Raw genomic sequence first — 16,729 nt, forward strand, 5'->3', positions numbered from 1 at the left:
ATCATCACTCCATTTCATCGACTTCATCATCATTATCGCCATCGTTACCAACATCATTCTCATCATCATCATCGTCATCATCTTAATCATCACGATGTTCATCATCGTCCCCATCATTTTGTTATCTACAGCATAATTATCGTCATCATCATTATCATCGATACAAACTTCATCATAAATGTAACCCTATAACGTCATGATCAACATCATCATTATGATCTTCATCACCATCCTAATCGTCATTATCATCAATTTCATTATCATCATCATCCTTATCATCATCATCATCAGCATCATCACAATCATTACCATCATCATCATCATCATCATCATTATCATCACCATTTTCATCATCATCATCATAATTACCATCATCATCATTATCATCACCATTTTCATCATCATCGTCATAATTACCATCCTCATCATCGTGAAGAGCTTCAACATTTTCAGCATCTTCATGATGATGTTAAAGATTTTGATTATTATCTTTATCATCGCCATCATTATCATCTTCATCACCATTTACACCATCACTTTCATCATAAGGAACAGCCTCATCATAACGAACATCATCATCATAATCATTTTCATCATCAACTCCATCTTCATCAACACCATCATCATCACGTTCATCATTGACGTCATCATCATGCTCAGCATGATCATCATCGTCGTCCTTGCCATTATCAAGATCACCGTCATTATCATCATCTTCATCAGACTCCCTATCATCTTCACCATCTTCATATTCCTTTCTTCCTCATCCTCCTAATTATTCTCCGTATTCCTCTCACTCCTATCACTCATTATTGAATATCACGAAACTATTCCATACATTTCTAAAATTCTATTTTATATAATGCAGAGAACTTTTCCGGAATCAAATTAAAGGAATCAGAGCTGGATGGTTTGCAAATCTCTCCAATTTAAAAACATTGTAAGTTGCCTCTGTTTTCTTCAGACTCTTTCACTCAGGATATAATTCTCAATGTTTAATATTAAATCATTTGCCGATTTTTCTCATTCACATTAGTGAGACATATTTAATCTGCTTTCTTATTGCTTTCATTCTGCTAATTCTCCATCTATTTCTTCTTTTTTACTTCCTCTACTTCTCATCCTCCTCTTCTACCCCTCCTTCTCGTCTCCCTAATCCTCCTCTGCCTAATCCTCCTCCTCCTGTTCCTATTCCTTCTTGTTCTTGTTCCCCTAATCATTTTCTTCTTCTTTCACCAATCCACCTTCTTCCGCTTCTTCGTCTTCTTCTTCATCTTAAATGTTATCTTTTTTATCTTCTTTTTCTTCTTCCTTCACTTCTTCTTCTTCTTCTTCTCCTCTCTCTCTTTATCTTTTTGTTCTTCCTCTTCTTCTTTGCCTTCTTCTTCCTCTTCTTTGTCTTCTTCTCCTTGTTGTTGTCCTTCCTCTTCTTTTTCTCCCACCTATTCATCGTGTTTCTCTTCTTCTTCTTCTTCTTCTCCTTCTTCTTTTATTGCTTCCATTAACTTATAATTATCATTATTATTATTATGACCATCGTCGTCGTCTTCATTATCATCTTCATCATGTTTGTTATCACCATCATCAGCATCTTTCTCATCATAATCATTGTCATTATTATGACTAGGGTCATCATTTTCATTATCATCATAATTTTCATCGCCTGCGTCATCATTATCAACATTATTGTCTTTATCATCTTCTGCATCATCCTGATAATTTGAATTATCGTAACCATTATTATCATCATCATCAGCATCTTCATCATCATCAGCGGCATCATCATCATCATCATCTGCATCGTCATCTTTTTCTTCCGTTTTTTCCTCTTATTCATCACGTTCTTCTACTTCATCTTATGATCATTATCATCGTCATCATCATCGTGATCAGAATCCTCATTATTATCACCATCTTCATCTTCCTTTCTTCCTCATCCTCCTAATTATTCTCCATATTCCTCTCACTCTTATCACTCAATATTGAACATTGTATTACGAATCTATTCTATATAATTTCTAATCTTCTCCCTTTTATAATGCAGACGTCTTTACGGCAATCAAATGACGCACATCAAAGCTGGATGGTTTGAAAATCTCTACAATTTAGAAACATTGTAAGTTGCCTCTTCTGTTTTCTTCAGACTCTTTCATTCACGATATAATTCTCAATGTTTGATATTAAATCATTTGCCGATTTTTCTCATTCACATTAGTAACACATATTTAATCTCCTTTCTTCCTCTTACTTCCACTTTCTCTTCTCCTTTTACTTATTTTTCTTCCACTTTTTTCCTCCTCCCTCCTCCTCCCTCTCCTCCTACTTCCCTACTCCCCCTCATCCACCTTCTCATATTCCGTCTTCTTCTACTAATCTTTTTTCTTCTGTTTTCTTCTTCCTCATCTTTCATCTCTCCTTCTCCTCCTCCTTTTCTTCATCTTCTTTATTTTGTTTTTCTTCTCGTTCTTCTTTCTTTCTTTTTCTTCTTCTTCTTTAACTTTTTCTTTCCTTTTTCTTGTTCCCTTTCTTTTCGATTCTTCGTCATTTGATATTTATCAACATATTATGATCATTAGCTTCATCTTCATTAACTTCATCATCGCCAAGATTGTAATTAACAGTAATAAAATTTCATCATCATCTTTGTCATTATCGTGACCGTTTCGTCATCAATATAATCATTATCATTTTCATCATTACGATCTTCATCATCATCATCATCATCAACATTATTTGCATTTTTATTATCATCATCACCACGGTCTTACTCATCTACATCAACTTTATCATCGTAATCATCATCGACATCATGAACATAGATTTTGATCGCCAGTATCATCATGATCATCAACGTTAGACTTACTATCATCATGATCGCGATCGTAATGAACATCATCATCATCATCGTTATAAGCATCCAAATCATAATCATCTTCTTCATATTCCTTTCTTCCTCCTCCTCATCCTAATTATTCTCTATATTCCTCTCACTGCTAACACTCAATGTTGAATATTGTATCACGAAACCATTATTATATTGTTTTATTTCTAAACTTCTCCCTTTTATAACGCAGAACTGCTTCCTCGAACAGAATTACGGACATCGAAGATGGATCGTTTACAAATCTCTCCAATTTAAAAGATTTGTAAGTTGCCTATGTATTCTTGAGACTCTTTTAGTTGCGATATAATTCTCAATGTTTAATATTAAATCATTTGCCGATTTTTCTCATTCACGTTAGTAAGAAATATTTAATCTCCTTTCTTCTTCCTTTCATTCCTCTTCTTCCTCTACTACTCTTCTTTTTCTTCTCTTCCTCATCCTTCTTCTTTATTCTTCTTTTCTCCGTCTTCTACTACGTCTTCATTTTCTTTTCCTTCTTGTTTATCTTCTTGTACTGCTTTCCTCTTTTCGTCTCCTTCGTCTCCATATTCCTCTCACTCTTATCACTCAATATTGAACATTGTATCACGAAACAATTCTATATTATTTCTAAACTTCTCCCTTTTATAATGCAGAAATCTTTACAACAACTCAATTGCCGTCATCAAAGATGGATGGTTTTCAAATCTCTGTAATTTAAAAACATTGTAAGTTGCCTCTGTTTTCTTCGCTCACGATATAACTGTCAATGTTTGATATTAAATCATTTGTCGATTTTTATCATTCACATTAGGAAGCCAAATGTAATCTGCTTTGTTGTTGTTGTTGTTGTTGTTGTTCTTCTTCTTCTTAACCTTCTCCTGTTTCTTCTTCTTCTTCTTAACCTTCTCCTGTTTCCTCTTCTTCTTCTTCTTCTTTTCCTCCTCCTGCTCATCCCATCTTCTCCTCCTCCTCCTATTCATTCTTCTTATTCTTCTTGTTCTACTCTTCTTCTTTTACTTTTTTTCTTCTTCACGTCCTTCTCTCTAGCTTTATCGTTTTCTTCTTCCTAACTTCTTGATCTTCATCTCGTTCTTCTTTTGTCTTTGCTCTTCTTCATCCTCTTCGTATTTATATTCTTGTTGTCCTTCGGTTCTTCTACACCTTCTCTTCTATTCTTCTTCATTTGATAATTATCATAACATTATGATCATTAGCGTCGTCTTCATTACCATTATTCTTGTGAGGATTGTCATGATCTGCATTAGTATTTCATCATCATCTTTATCATTATTATGACCATGTCAATGATCATCTTCATCATAATCTTCATCATCATCAACTTCATTGGCTTCTTCTTCATCTTCACCATCCTCATTATTTCCATCATCATTGTCATCATCATCACGATCTTCATCATAATCTTCATCATCATCCTCATTATTTCCATCATCATCATCACGATCATCATCATCACGATCTTCATCATCATGATCTTCATCATAATCGGCATTATCGTCATCGTCATCATCAGCGTCATTATCGTCATCTCATTAATCATCACCATAGTAATAATCGTTAAGAACTTCATTATCATCACTCAACTTCATCAACTTCATCATTGTTATCATCATCATGGCCAACATCATTCTCATCATCATCACCATCATCATCATCGTCATCATCATCTTAATCATCACGATCTTCATCATCGTCGCCGTCATTTTATCAACTACAGCATCATTATTATCATCATTATCATCAATACAAACTTCATTATCATCCTCATAAATGTAATCATTTAACGTCATGATGATGATCATCACGGTCATCATCATCCCAATCATCATTATCACCATCACGTTTTTCATCATTTTCATTATCATTGTCATTATAATCCCCATCTTTCTCCTCCATATCATCATCCCCATCATTACCATCATCATCATCATCATCATCATCATCATTATCATCACCATTTTCATCATCATCATAATTACCATCAGCATCATCGTTATTATTATCATACGGTTTGCCTATGTCTTGGTTCTCTATCAAACATGCGACAATCAACTAGACCTTTACACGCGGTGGTACGCCCGTTACCCTAACCCTAGTTGTCCATTCTGAAAGGTAGGTGGGATGCAAAACACATTCGTCAGTCCATCGGAGGAGATTGCGCATATCTTCACGCGAGGTCCTCACTTTTATAGAGGACTTGGATGGTGGCAAACTGTCTCCCTACCTGTATATGGGCCACATCTATTAAGATTTGTTTTAGGGCCTTCTCAACATGACTGAAGGAGGCGATTTCTGCTCTCCTGCGTTTGCGTGATATCAATCTAAAAATAGACCGTCTTCTTTTGTCTCTATTATCTCGCGAGGTAGGAGCACTGCTGCCTTACCCGCCTCAAATTTAATGTCTTTCGCTTTAGAAAGTTCAAGTGTTTTCTCATCGAGTGCGTAGGAAAACAGCTTCCTGGTTGTGTTCGCCATGTCGTGAAATTGTTTGGCTTTGTTGTCGTCGTCGTTGCTGGTGGTGGTGGTGGTGGTGGAGGTGGTGATGGAGTTGTGGCCACTTCCACTGCTGCTACTCTCACCATTACTCTTACTACCATTTCCTTCGACTCTGCTTAGAATTGTAGCATTCTTTCCCCCGCTAAAATCCGTAGCATTGTTGACGAAACTGCTGTCTCTGTTACTACTGCTACAGCCTCCGCTGTTGCTCCTGCTACTGGTCTTGCAAACAACTACTGCTGCTGCTGCTGCTGTTAATGCTGTTTTCAATTCTGCCACTGCTGCTACTGCTACCGCCTTTACTGTTGCTGCTGCGACGTCGACATCGTACTTTACCCCTGCGTTTTCTCCTCCCCTTCTCCTGTATTTTTGCCAGTAAAAGAGGGAAGGTGTGGTGGGGAAACTTCAGTAGTGAATAGACCTGCGGGAGGCGCAATTTTCTTTCTTAACTCCTTCAAGATGAGCGCAACCACCTTGTTGAATTTTATATGATTAAACGCCCACCGAACGTATTTGGAGGGGATGAATACAGCCCCGCAAGGGGCAAACCAAAGACAGAAATCCAGTGACACGTTTCTGGCGTTTCTATTAGGAACTTGGAACAAAATTTAAACAGAAAAAAGACACCAACCGGGTATAAACAAATGTTTTCAACTGGACTTACTTCGAGTGTTCAAAAAGACACCCGATGTAATCCCGAGCATTAATAATAATAATAATAATAATAAAATACTACCATCAAATAGAGGATAGACAACACATTAGTAAATGCCGAATTCGTGAACAAAATTGTGAAATCGTATGGCATTTTACCAGTCAATGTACGCCACTAGCCCAAAAGAAGAGCAGGAAAAAGATAAGATGAGAAAGAGGAACAAAGAGATAAAGAAAGAATGAGAAGAAGAAGAAGAAGAGTAGAACAAGAAGAATATGAAGAAGGAGGAGGAGAAGCAGGGGATAAGCAGGTGGAGGAGGAGAAGAAACAGACCAAGATGAAGAAGAAGAAGAAAAGCAAGTAGAATATAGCAGATAAATAAGGTAACGTCGGTTAGTATATAAAGAGAGAGAATACGAAGTAGACAGTTTTAGATAGTCGTGCCTTTACTGGTCTAACAACTATACTGTTATAGCGAAGTGGGCGTTATAACAATCCGACATTAAGGATTACAACACCTTTCTCACTGTCTCAAATTCCCATTGTTCTATAACCAATATCTTTAAATTTTGACATGTATTCACAAACCTAACAGCTGACTACCCTTCAATTACTACCCATCTCACCCCTCTCACTCATCACTCAACTCTCTTATCTCCTCTCATCCTTCCCTGCCTCAACACTCCCCACTCTCCACCGAGACTTCTACTTCTCCCCTTCCAATACTACTTGCTCTACACATTTAAACATTCCATCTTTAAACATCTCTGCATCATGATCTGAAATCTTGTATATGTAGGCATATACATGTGTGTGTGTGTATATGCATATATATATTATTTATATTATATATATATACAACATTAATAACGATAATGAGTAATACACTTTATGTATGTATGTGTGTATGTATGTATGCATGCATGCATGTATGTATGTCATTGTTCAGTTTTATTTCAAAATTTCTTGCCAATAGAGAAAGAACCGATTTCTAACCTATATTCAAGCCTCCTTCATTGGAATCTCAACATCAACAACAATATTTTATTTCTATGTAGGTATGTAGGTATGTATGTATGTATGTATGAATGTAGGTAAGTAGGTAGATAGGTAGTTAGATATATGTGCTGATTTTTGCGTTTTGCATTATGTTAGTAGTCTCATGCGTATACTTGCAAATCGAGACATCTTCATATATATTTAAACGATAAATTTCTGGGAAGTTTTATAAATGCTTACATTTCCAGTGATGGATTGGATCTGCAGTCTTCGAATTAGCTTTTCCTTTCTGACATTAGAAGCCTAATTTCTCAACATTGGTATTTAGGCAGTGTGTTAAATATCCCAGGGCCCCAATAATTACAGGTATATACCTGAACTTACTATCTGCATAGAGTATCTGTATATTTCTCAATAGTTGAGCGTAGGTATTCTCTTTTTCACTGATCTTTAGCTTTAAGTTAACATCCACTGGGCAGCTAATTTCCACAACTGTGCACAGTCTCCCTCCTCTACCCCGAATCATTATATCAGGTCTATTGTGCATACATTTTATTGAGGTCTTCACTGGGATATTCCACCAGTGCTCCGTTCAATGAAGCAGCCCAAATGTTGGTAAAAGTACTGGCACTGCAAACACAGTGTTTTATTGAATGCAGAGAGTTCTGAGCTCCAATCTTTTTTTTATTCGGCTGTAATACCCTTTAGTGACACAAGATATGTTGTCATCCACCCAAAGATACCTGTAACGTTCCTCGTCAGATATAGGGAAAACAGTCAAATCATTAATGGAAATATTGCTAAACTGGTTTATATTTGCCCCCACCCCTTTCATACCATATAACAACATATATCCTAACCAAACTCCAGCCCTACATCTTTGAGAATGTTATAACTAGGTAAAGGCTCTTTTTCGCGTAATGGATATTCTTTGCATAAAGTTTCAAATCATCCACAAAGAAACGGTGTAATTTTGATATTTATATCTCCTTGTGAACCTTCAGACTTCCTTAACATGAATGACAAGGGGGCTACAGAAAGTATAAACATCACAGAGAAGTTGTCTCCTTGCGGTATGCTTTGTGGTATTGTATTCTATGAGCGATAATACAGTCACTCTTTGTGTTTAATTTCAAGATGGTGGTCCACTAGCAAGTCAGGTCAGCTTTGGCTTTGACTCTTCTCACTGGAACTTTAGAAAGCTGAAGGTCTTCTAGCATCCATGAGTGGGGAACAGAGTGATAGGCTTTCTTGTAGTCTAGCCACGTTGAATCTTGGTCCCTACTATGCTCTCGCACCTCTCACACCACACCTTTGTTGATTAACAATTACTCGGCACATCCCAGCTGCTTGTTCTGCTGTGATGATGTTATTGGTTTCACAATAGTCCTGCAGGAAGAGGTTTAAGCATGCTGTATATATTTTATACATTAAGTTCTGGCATGCAATTTGCCGGTACTTTTTTGCCATCTGGGTGGTTCTGCATTTGGAGATGAATTTCGTTTCTGACAGAGCTAACCACTGTAGTATGATACTGTTCCCAATAAAAGCTTACGGTTACAGATTGATAATATACTGTTGGTAGAATGTTAGCTTCTTGTACCAATATGTATGTATGTATGTATGTATGTATGCCTGTGGGAGTTTTATATATTGTAGAATGGATTTCATTTAACAGAGTTTCTTGAGTACGTTTGTACTCTGAGATAATATCTCATGTATAACTGACGTACTTTCCGGTACTTTAGTTTAATACATGGTACTTTGCAGGTTTTCTAGAATTCAAATTATATACAACCTTCAAGTAGTATTTCCAACAACATTTTGCCTCTGTGTGTATGGACTGATATTATGAAGGATATACAGGATGTCCATAATGAACCTTTACAATTTGAAAGATTCAGTAAAATGGCAACTCAGCAAGTTGCGTGCAACCAATGGAACCCACGTAGAAATGTTCTGATGTTTCTAATAAAGATTTCTTTGTGTTTTCCAATAAACTTCGACGAGTTAACCTTATTTTACATTTTCTGAATTTTTCAAATCTTAAATATAATTTAATAGTACCTAGTATATATATACTACTAACGGTTAAAGATGAACATTAATTGTTATATACACTCTGAATAGGATTCTTAAAGTTGTGAACTGTTCTGAAGACAGTCAGTGTTGTAATAATTCACGTTTTATTTTCTTTGAAAAGTTCTTATAACATTACATTGCCATTAAAGTATATACTTTTATAATTCTTTGTTCCAGTCATTGGAATTCGGCCATGCTGGGTTTCAACATTCAAGGGTTTAGTCGGTCAAATCGCCCTCAATACTTACTTTTTAAAATCTGTTGCTTAATCAGTCTCAAGCTTTTTTACCGAACCGCTAAGTTACGTAGATGTAAACAACCTGTTCTCAAGTGTGCTTGGGGATAAACGCAAAGACAGACACATACGCATATATACAACGAACTTTCACACAGTTTCCGGTAGAAAATTTACTCACAGGGCTTATTCGACCCAAGGTGGCACACAGTGCGACTAAGGAATCCATGTCTGTGACAAGCAATTGTTATGCCACAGAGCAGTACCTGTACCTCTTTCGAAAATGATATTTCTATCATAGATGAGAATGTTGTATAGACCCCATCATATGAACAGAACAGAGTCTCATTGCTGTGTCATTTTTATATTTTATCATCTTCCATGTTTTGTTGTTGGGGTTTCACAGCGGATTTTCTCTTAGCTTAGGAAATCTGAATCAGATTGAAGGAACCTATTCCTGTCCAAACAACACTGCTATAAGAACAATACAGAGAAATAAACAACGAGCATTTATTCAGTTCGTATTGGGTAAAGAGCATTTTAGACAAGAGAAAACAAGATTTATTTACTTTTATTTTAATGTGTATAATATTTGTCTTTCTTTTTTTTTTCAGATATTTGAGAGATAACCGAATAAAAAACTATGAAGATGGTGCTTTCTTATTCCTCCCCAGCATAACTAATATGTAAGTACAACGAATCTCTTTGCTTATTGGAAAATTAAAATCTTATAGAAGAGGTCATCATTTTCTCAGTTCTTTCTGAAAGACGGGTGACAATAAATATCGATGAATTGCTTTAAATTTTAGTGGTTCGATATGGTTATTTCTGAGTATTGTGTTTTATCATTGTAAATCTATGTTCAAATAGCATGAGGGTTGATTTAGTCTAATTTCATCCATGTTTATAAATGCACATAATAAACTGGAGATGATACAATGGCCCAGACACATATATGCATATATGTGTGTGTATGCGTATGTATTGGGTCATCCCATATATAATGCGGTTTTTAATCTTTTATTTTTCAAAATGAAGATAACTAAAGTTCTTTTTTAATCTAAAATATACTCTCCTTCATTTTTTTATAATGTTCTCCCATCTCTCTGGTAGAGTTGCAAGGCCTTTCTTCTAAAATTCACTTGTCTGTGACGAAAAATACTTCTCCAGTACTGTTCTGACCTCGTCTACAGAATTTATATTTTTTCGTCCTAATGATTTTGAAGATTGCCGAATAAATGATAATCAGATGGAGCAATGTCCGGCAAATGTAGTGAGTGGGGTACCGTTTCTCATTCAAACTGTTCCAGCCTTTGGGATTTCATTCTCGCTGTATGTGTCTGAGCATTATCTTGACGGAAGAACACCTTTCATTTTGAAACCAAAGATAGTCATTTTTTTTCCAACGTTGACTTAAACTGCTCAAGCAACTCGCAACAGGACTCCTTTGTTATCGATTAGTTTCGGTTTTAAAGTTGAAAGCGGACTAAACCTTTCATATCTCACCAAACAAATAACAAAACCTTATGTGGGTAGAGACCTTTTAAAAGCGTGCGTTCCCCGTGTTTCTCCTTTTCCTGGCTTCGGCGCTTCGCATTTTTCTAGAAAAAACATTTCTCGTCCACAGTCACTATTCTGTTCAAAAACGGTTCATTCGTGAGACGTGACAGCAGAACTCACATTCAGTTTCTGCGTGCGAGAGTGAATGTGAGGAATCTATTGAACCAATTTGCAGATCTTCCGATGGCACGGAGGTGAGGAAGAATGGTTCAATGATCAAATCCAAGCATCTCTGCTGGTTCCTTAACAGTTACGATGGGATTTTGTTCCACCAGGATTTGTAGGTCGTCCTCGTTAAGTTCTACATATCTTCCTGGCCATGGCTCGTCTTCTAAGCTGTAGTGGCTGGCTCGGAATTTCTGGAACCACTGTTGACACTGTTTCCATTGCATTGTTGCCTTTATTGAACTCATGGAGCAAAATATGCTGAATATGCTCCTTTGTCACTTCTATTATAAATTTGAAAGCTGTTAAAATCGAACTGCACTCTTCAAAGCTTCCACTAAGAATAAGTACAAGGTAGAATTACTACCTGTTTTTTATAGCAAGTTGATGCAGGTAGTTTATCCTGACCCCTCCGACTTTTTGTTCATGCAATTGAAAAAACCGCATTATATATGGGATGACCTAATATATACATAAACACACTATATACATAAACACACACACACACACACACACACACACACACACACACACACACACACACACACACACACACACACACACACACACACACATGTACAATTAGTATTATTATGATATATTCACACGATGACCAAATTATCAAAAGGAAGAATATCCATAACAGTTACATTTCGACATGTTTGATGGTTGCTGCTTTTGCCTCTGCATTTCCATCATGAAACCATTTGGTAATTTGGTTATCCCAAGAATATAATATTCTTTCTACTACAAGCACAATGTCTGAAGATTTATGGCTGGGGGCTTCTCGATTACATCCACCTTAGTACTCCTTTGGTATTTAACTTAGCGACTCCGAATGGATAAAAGGTAAAGATCGCCTCAGAATTTAAACTCAGAGCGAGAAAACTGAAGAAATGCCGCCAAGCACCTTGTCCAGCATGATAACGATTCTGTAAGCTCGTCGTCTTCATGAGTCGATAATATATTACGGCTTTCAAATTTTGGCACAAGGCCAGCAAGTTCGATGAAGAGTGTAAGTCGATTATATCGGCCCGTTCTCAAGTGCTACTTAATTTATCGACCCCGAAATGATGAAAGACGAAATCGACCTCGGTGAAATTTGAACTCAGAACATAAGCACAGACGAAATGTCGACGACCATTTCATTTTGCCCAGCGTACTAACGGTTCCGCCAGTTCGCCGCGTCAGTCTATAATATAATATTATATAAACAATACTAATAATAGCCCCTCAGGGCTTGTTTATTTCTGATTGCGATTTTTAGATAATTACACACACAAACCTACCTACACACATCCACACACACAGACACACACACTCTCTCTTTCTCTCTTTCTCTCTGTCACACACACACACACAATATGATATGATGTTTTAGCTAGGACACTGTAGCTAAAACGGATAATCCGGACGACAAAGAAATAAAACTCACAGTATGGTGGAAGCTACAGCCACTCATAATAAAGAGGAGGGCTGGTGGAATGTCCCAGTGACAACCTCAATAAAATGGGAACACAACAGACCTAACATAATGATTTGGGATGGAGAAGAGAAATTGTGGGGAGTTGTGGAAATCAGCTGCCCAGCGGATGTTAACATAAAGCTGAAGATAAGCGAAAAAGAAAATACCTACGCTAAACTATTGATAAATATGCAGTTACTCTATCCAGATGACAATTTCAGGTTTATACCTGTAATTATTAGGGCACTGAGATATATAGCACACTGCCTAAATACTAATCTTCAGAGATTAGGCTTCTGAAAACCAGAAAGTAAAAAGCTGATTCGAAGACCACAGATTCAAGCAATTACCGGAACTGTAAACATCAGTAAAACTTCCCAGAAATTTATCATTTAAGTATATATGAGCATGTCTTGATATGCAAGTATATGCATGGGAATATATGCACAAAACAAAATATACAAAACTTCACACATACATACATGCATATATAAAAAATACACTGCTGTTGATGTTGAAATTCCAATGAAGGGAGGTTGGACCTAGGCTGGAAACCGGCTCTTTCTCTATTGGCAAGAAATCTTGAAATAAAACTAAACAATGACATACATACATTTTTTGGGACAGGCAAGTAAATGTATGTACCACCATAGAGGTCAGCTGTTCTGCTGATGTGACTATCTCTTTGAAAATCAAAGAGAAAGGTCACCAAATATGGACAACTGCTTCGATACCTCCAGCTTCTATATCAGAATTACAAATATATATCTGTACCATTAATAATTCGAATACTTGGTTTTGTAGTAAGAAAATGCCTTACTATTAGTCTGGAAAAGATTGCATTTTCAGACAACGAAATCAGTCAGCTGATATGGATATTACAAATACAATTTTCGAGTGGAACAGTAAACTTATGCAAGACATTTCTCACGTTTTAAATGTGACATTGTGCATACATAAACACATTATTACATATGGAATACAATTTCGAAACCATGTTACGTCCATCAGCACGCATGTCTTTCGTTTGTTTCTTCTGATCTCACTATTTTTTTTTTCATTTTTCCTGATAAACTCGTCCGTTTCTGCCTCAATTTTATTTCCTCCAATATGACAAGCAATTCACGTACAACGTTCCACAATATACTTTTTTATTTCATTTTCGGCTCTTATCGCCGCTACCCGTGTGTCTTCTAGTAGTTCACTGTATTTTGGTATTACACTCGACAAACCATTTGCATGTCCCAATTTTTTAGATGGAAAATACTACATCTTGAAGTCATAATTCAATAAGATCATTTCCCGCTGCCGGAGTCTGTTGGCTGTAAGTGTGGGAATACTCTTTTTTGATCCATAGATTGACAATAAAGGGCAGTGGTCAGCAGACGGAATCGTCTTCCCTGTATAAATTTATGGAATTACCTTACTGCAAATTTGATGGCTAATGCTTCTTTATTTGACTGTAACTTTTCTCAGCCGGCAATAAGGAGCGCAAAGCGTGAGATAGAGCTTTCACGATACCATCTTCATATTTATGTAAAACCACAGCTCCAGTACCACTTTCACTAGCGTTTGATGCCACAACCATTTCTAAATTTGGGTAAAAATGTGATAAAGACAATCCTGATGTTAAGCTATTTTTAATATCTTTAAAATATTTTTGGCACTTGTCCGACCAGTTCCACTTAATGTATTTTTTAACAAATTATTTAGGGATGCTTCCAAATCTTGTTTGTCGGGTGAGGCATAATTTTTATTGGACTCGCCTCTGACGGGCGTGGTCTACGTCTATTTTTATCTATAATCTGCCCTAGATATTTTATTCTTGGCATAAAAAATTCACACTATTCCTAGCTAAGCTTGAAGTCATAATCGTTTATTTTTTCGAAGACTTTTTAACATGCTCAGCATGCTGACCACGAGATTCACTTTTTTCAGTATGTCGTCAGAGTAAGCTATTGCGAAATTCGAATCTGCGAGCATAGTGTCCACAACTTGCTGGAAATTACCTAGAGCTAGCTTAATACCAAAGAGAAGTCGATTAAATTTATACAATCCTTTATTGGTATTTATCGTTAGTAATTTTGAACATTTCTCATCAACTTGTAGCTGTAGGTATGTTTCAGATTGGTTTAACTTCGAAAACATTTTCCTCCAAATCCGCAAAAATTTCTTCCGGATTTGGTAACGGGTAATTATATGGTATCAAATATTCGTTTATCTCTCTTGAATACTCAACACATACGCAGATCTTTTTTCTTGATATAAACTGTTGGGAACGCCCATTCAGCGTAGTCAAGTTTTTCAATAACCCGAAGCTCCTCAAGTATTGCTCTTATCCTGCGATAACATTTTCTTCTGATCCTTTCCCTCATCACTGAATGTTTGATTCCGTTCCCCTTCAATTACCCCTAGGTATTTGTAGCTCTCCGCTGGTTCTAACTCCTTTATGACATTCTGCTGATGAAGGTTAACGTTAGATGTTTCTGTCATTTTCCCTTTGCTAAATGTAGCTTTTGCACATTTATCGAAACCAAATTGCATCCTGATGTCATCACTGAATTGTTTAACAATTGCTATTATTATTATTATTATTATTATTATTATTATTAATGATAATAATATTTATAGGACTGAGGTAACTCCTCCAGAAGATATAGAAGCAAAAAAAGGAGGAGTGCCATTGTCATCAAGCGAACGGTATTTCGATATCTCGTGTATCTTCCACAGGTTCAAAAACTAAACGTATCAATCTACTTCATTTTGCTAAAATAATAATTATTATTTAATGTTTGACATTTGCTTTCCATTTGTACAAGTTGACTCCAAGTCTCATCCAGAGATCTCAAGAGACATCAAGCTAGAAGTTCATGTTGGTGTTATACCTAATATGTCATATATTTGCTTTTGTACATAGTGTTGTTCTAGAGAATGTTTAAGAAAACAAGAAAATTATGAGTTGTTTTAAAATTTGAGATTACATAGACAGTTTTTTTACGTAGGATATAGGCAGTTCCCATGAGCACTATCTTTTGAATTTCTACCATTTTGAGGTTTCGTGGTATCTGTGCTAGATAGCAATCATCCCCTTTTGCTATCATTCCTAGGGCGCCTATGATAGCAGGTATTGTTTTTGTCTTCAGGTTCCACATTTTGCTAATTTCTATTTCAAGATCTTCATATTTGCTCAGTTTTTGGTAGGTCTTGACAGATACGTTTATATCGATTGGAACAGTCATATCAATGAGGAGGCATGATTTTTGTCTGAAGTCTTTCAATATAATGTCTGGCCTATTTGCGTCTATCTTTCTGTCAGATTGAATGGTGAAGTTTCAGAGGAATGCAATGTGATCCTTTTCATGCACCAGTTTTTATCATGGACAAGTCCAGGTTATTGCAAATTACCCAGTGAATATATTGTGCAGTTCTATAATGCCTGTTGAGATACTCTGTAGGCGCAAGAAGACTGCACATGGAGACAAAATGATCAATGACTTCATTTTGTTGTTGACGTACACATGTTGGACAGCTGCCGTTCTTTAATATATTGGCCTGGTAGTAAGGCGGTGAGCTGGCAGAAACGTTAGCACGCCGGGCGAACTGATTAGCGGTATAAAGGCTCTGTGAATTATTGTGAATACTGTTGTGTTACTTTGTGAAAACTATGTGAATTGTCTCGGTAAATAATTGTGATTTTTGTGGAATTATTGCTGTTACGTTTCACGCGAGCTGCTGCATTTTCCCCAGCTATGGCAAGTGGTAGTGTCTCCAGTATGGAAAGCTACGGTAGGGCCACTGCAGTGAGGACGCCAGTGTCGCTGGAAACCAAGTTGGATATGGAAGAGGTGACCAGAGGCAGGAATTTGATAGAAGTTGAGGGAGACTCATACAAATTGTGCCTCCTAAAAGAGACTAAAGAAAACAAAATTCTGAGGACAGTTGTGTATCGTACACCGGCTGTCGAAACCTGTAAAATTGAAATGGTGACGGAAGAGGAAATCGAGGAGTGCCTGGGTGAAATTGTGAATGAAGCCACGTACATCAACAGAGGAAGAAAGTTCGGTACGGTAGAGGTGAGGTTCGCCACTATAGAAGAGGCAACCAAACATGCGACCAACATTCTAAGAAGTACAAAAATAGCATTACTACCAAGTTATAGAGGAATAGGAAGTGTGAAAATACGTATTC

General features: G+C 36.6%; 1 protein-coding gene across 1 annotated transcript in view; it reads left to right on the forward strand.

Annotated features, from left to right (window-relative positions):
• LOC106869324 (leucine-rich repeat-containing protein 15) overlaps positions 1-16,729 on the forward strand; it is a 39,389-nt gene that overhangs the window by 12,857 nt on the left and 9,803 nt on the right. The window contains exons 9-13 of the mRNA XM_052978053.1: positions 869-940; positions 2,045-2,116; positions 3,075-3,146; positions 3,520-3,591; positions 9,966-10,037. Of these exons, the coding sequence (XP_052834013.1) occupies positions 869-940; positions 2,045-2,116; positions 3,075-3,146; positions 3,520-3,591; positions 9,966-10,037 (360 nt within the window). The remainder of the gene's footprint in view (positions 1-868; positions 941-2,044; positions 2,117-3,074; positions 3,147-3,519; positions 3,592-9,965; positions 10,038-16,729) is intronic.

Source organism: Octopus bimaculoides, chromosome 30 (assembly GCF_001194135.2).
Source record: "Octopus bimaculoides isolate UCB-OBI-ISO-001 chromosome 30, ASM119413v2, whole genome shotgun sequence".
Lineage (NCBI taxonomy): Eukaryota > Metazoa > Mollusca > Cephalopoda > Octopoda > Octopodidae > Octopus > Octopus bimaculoides.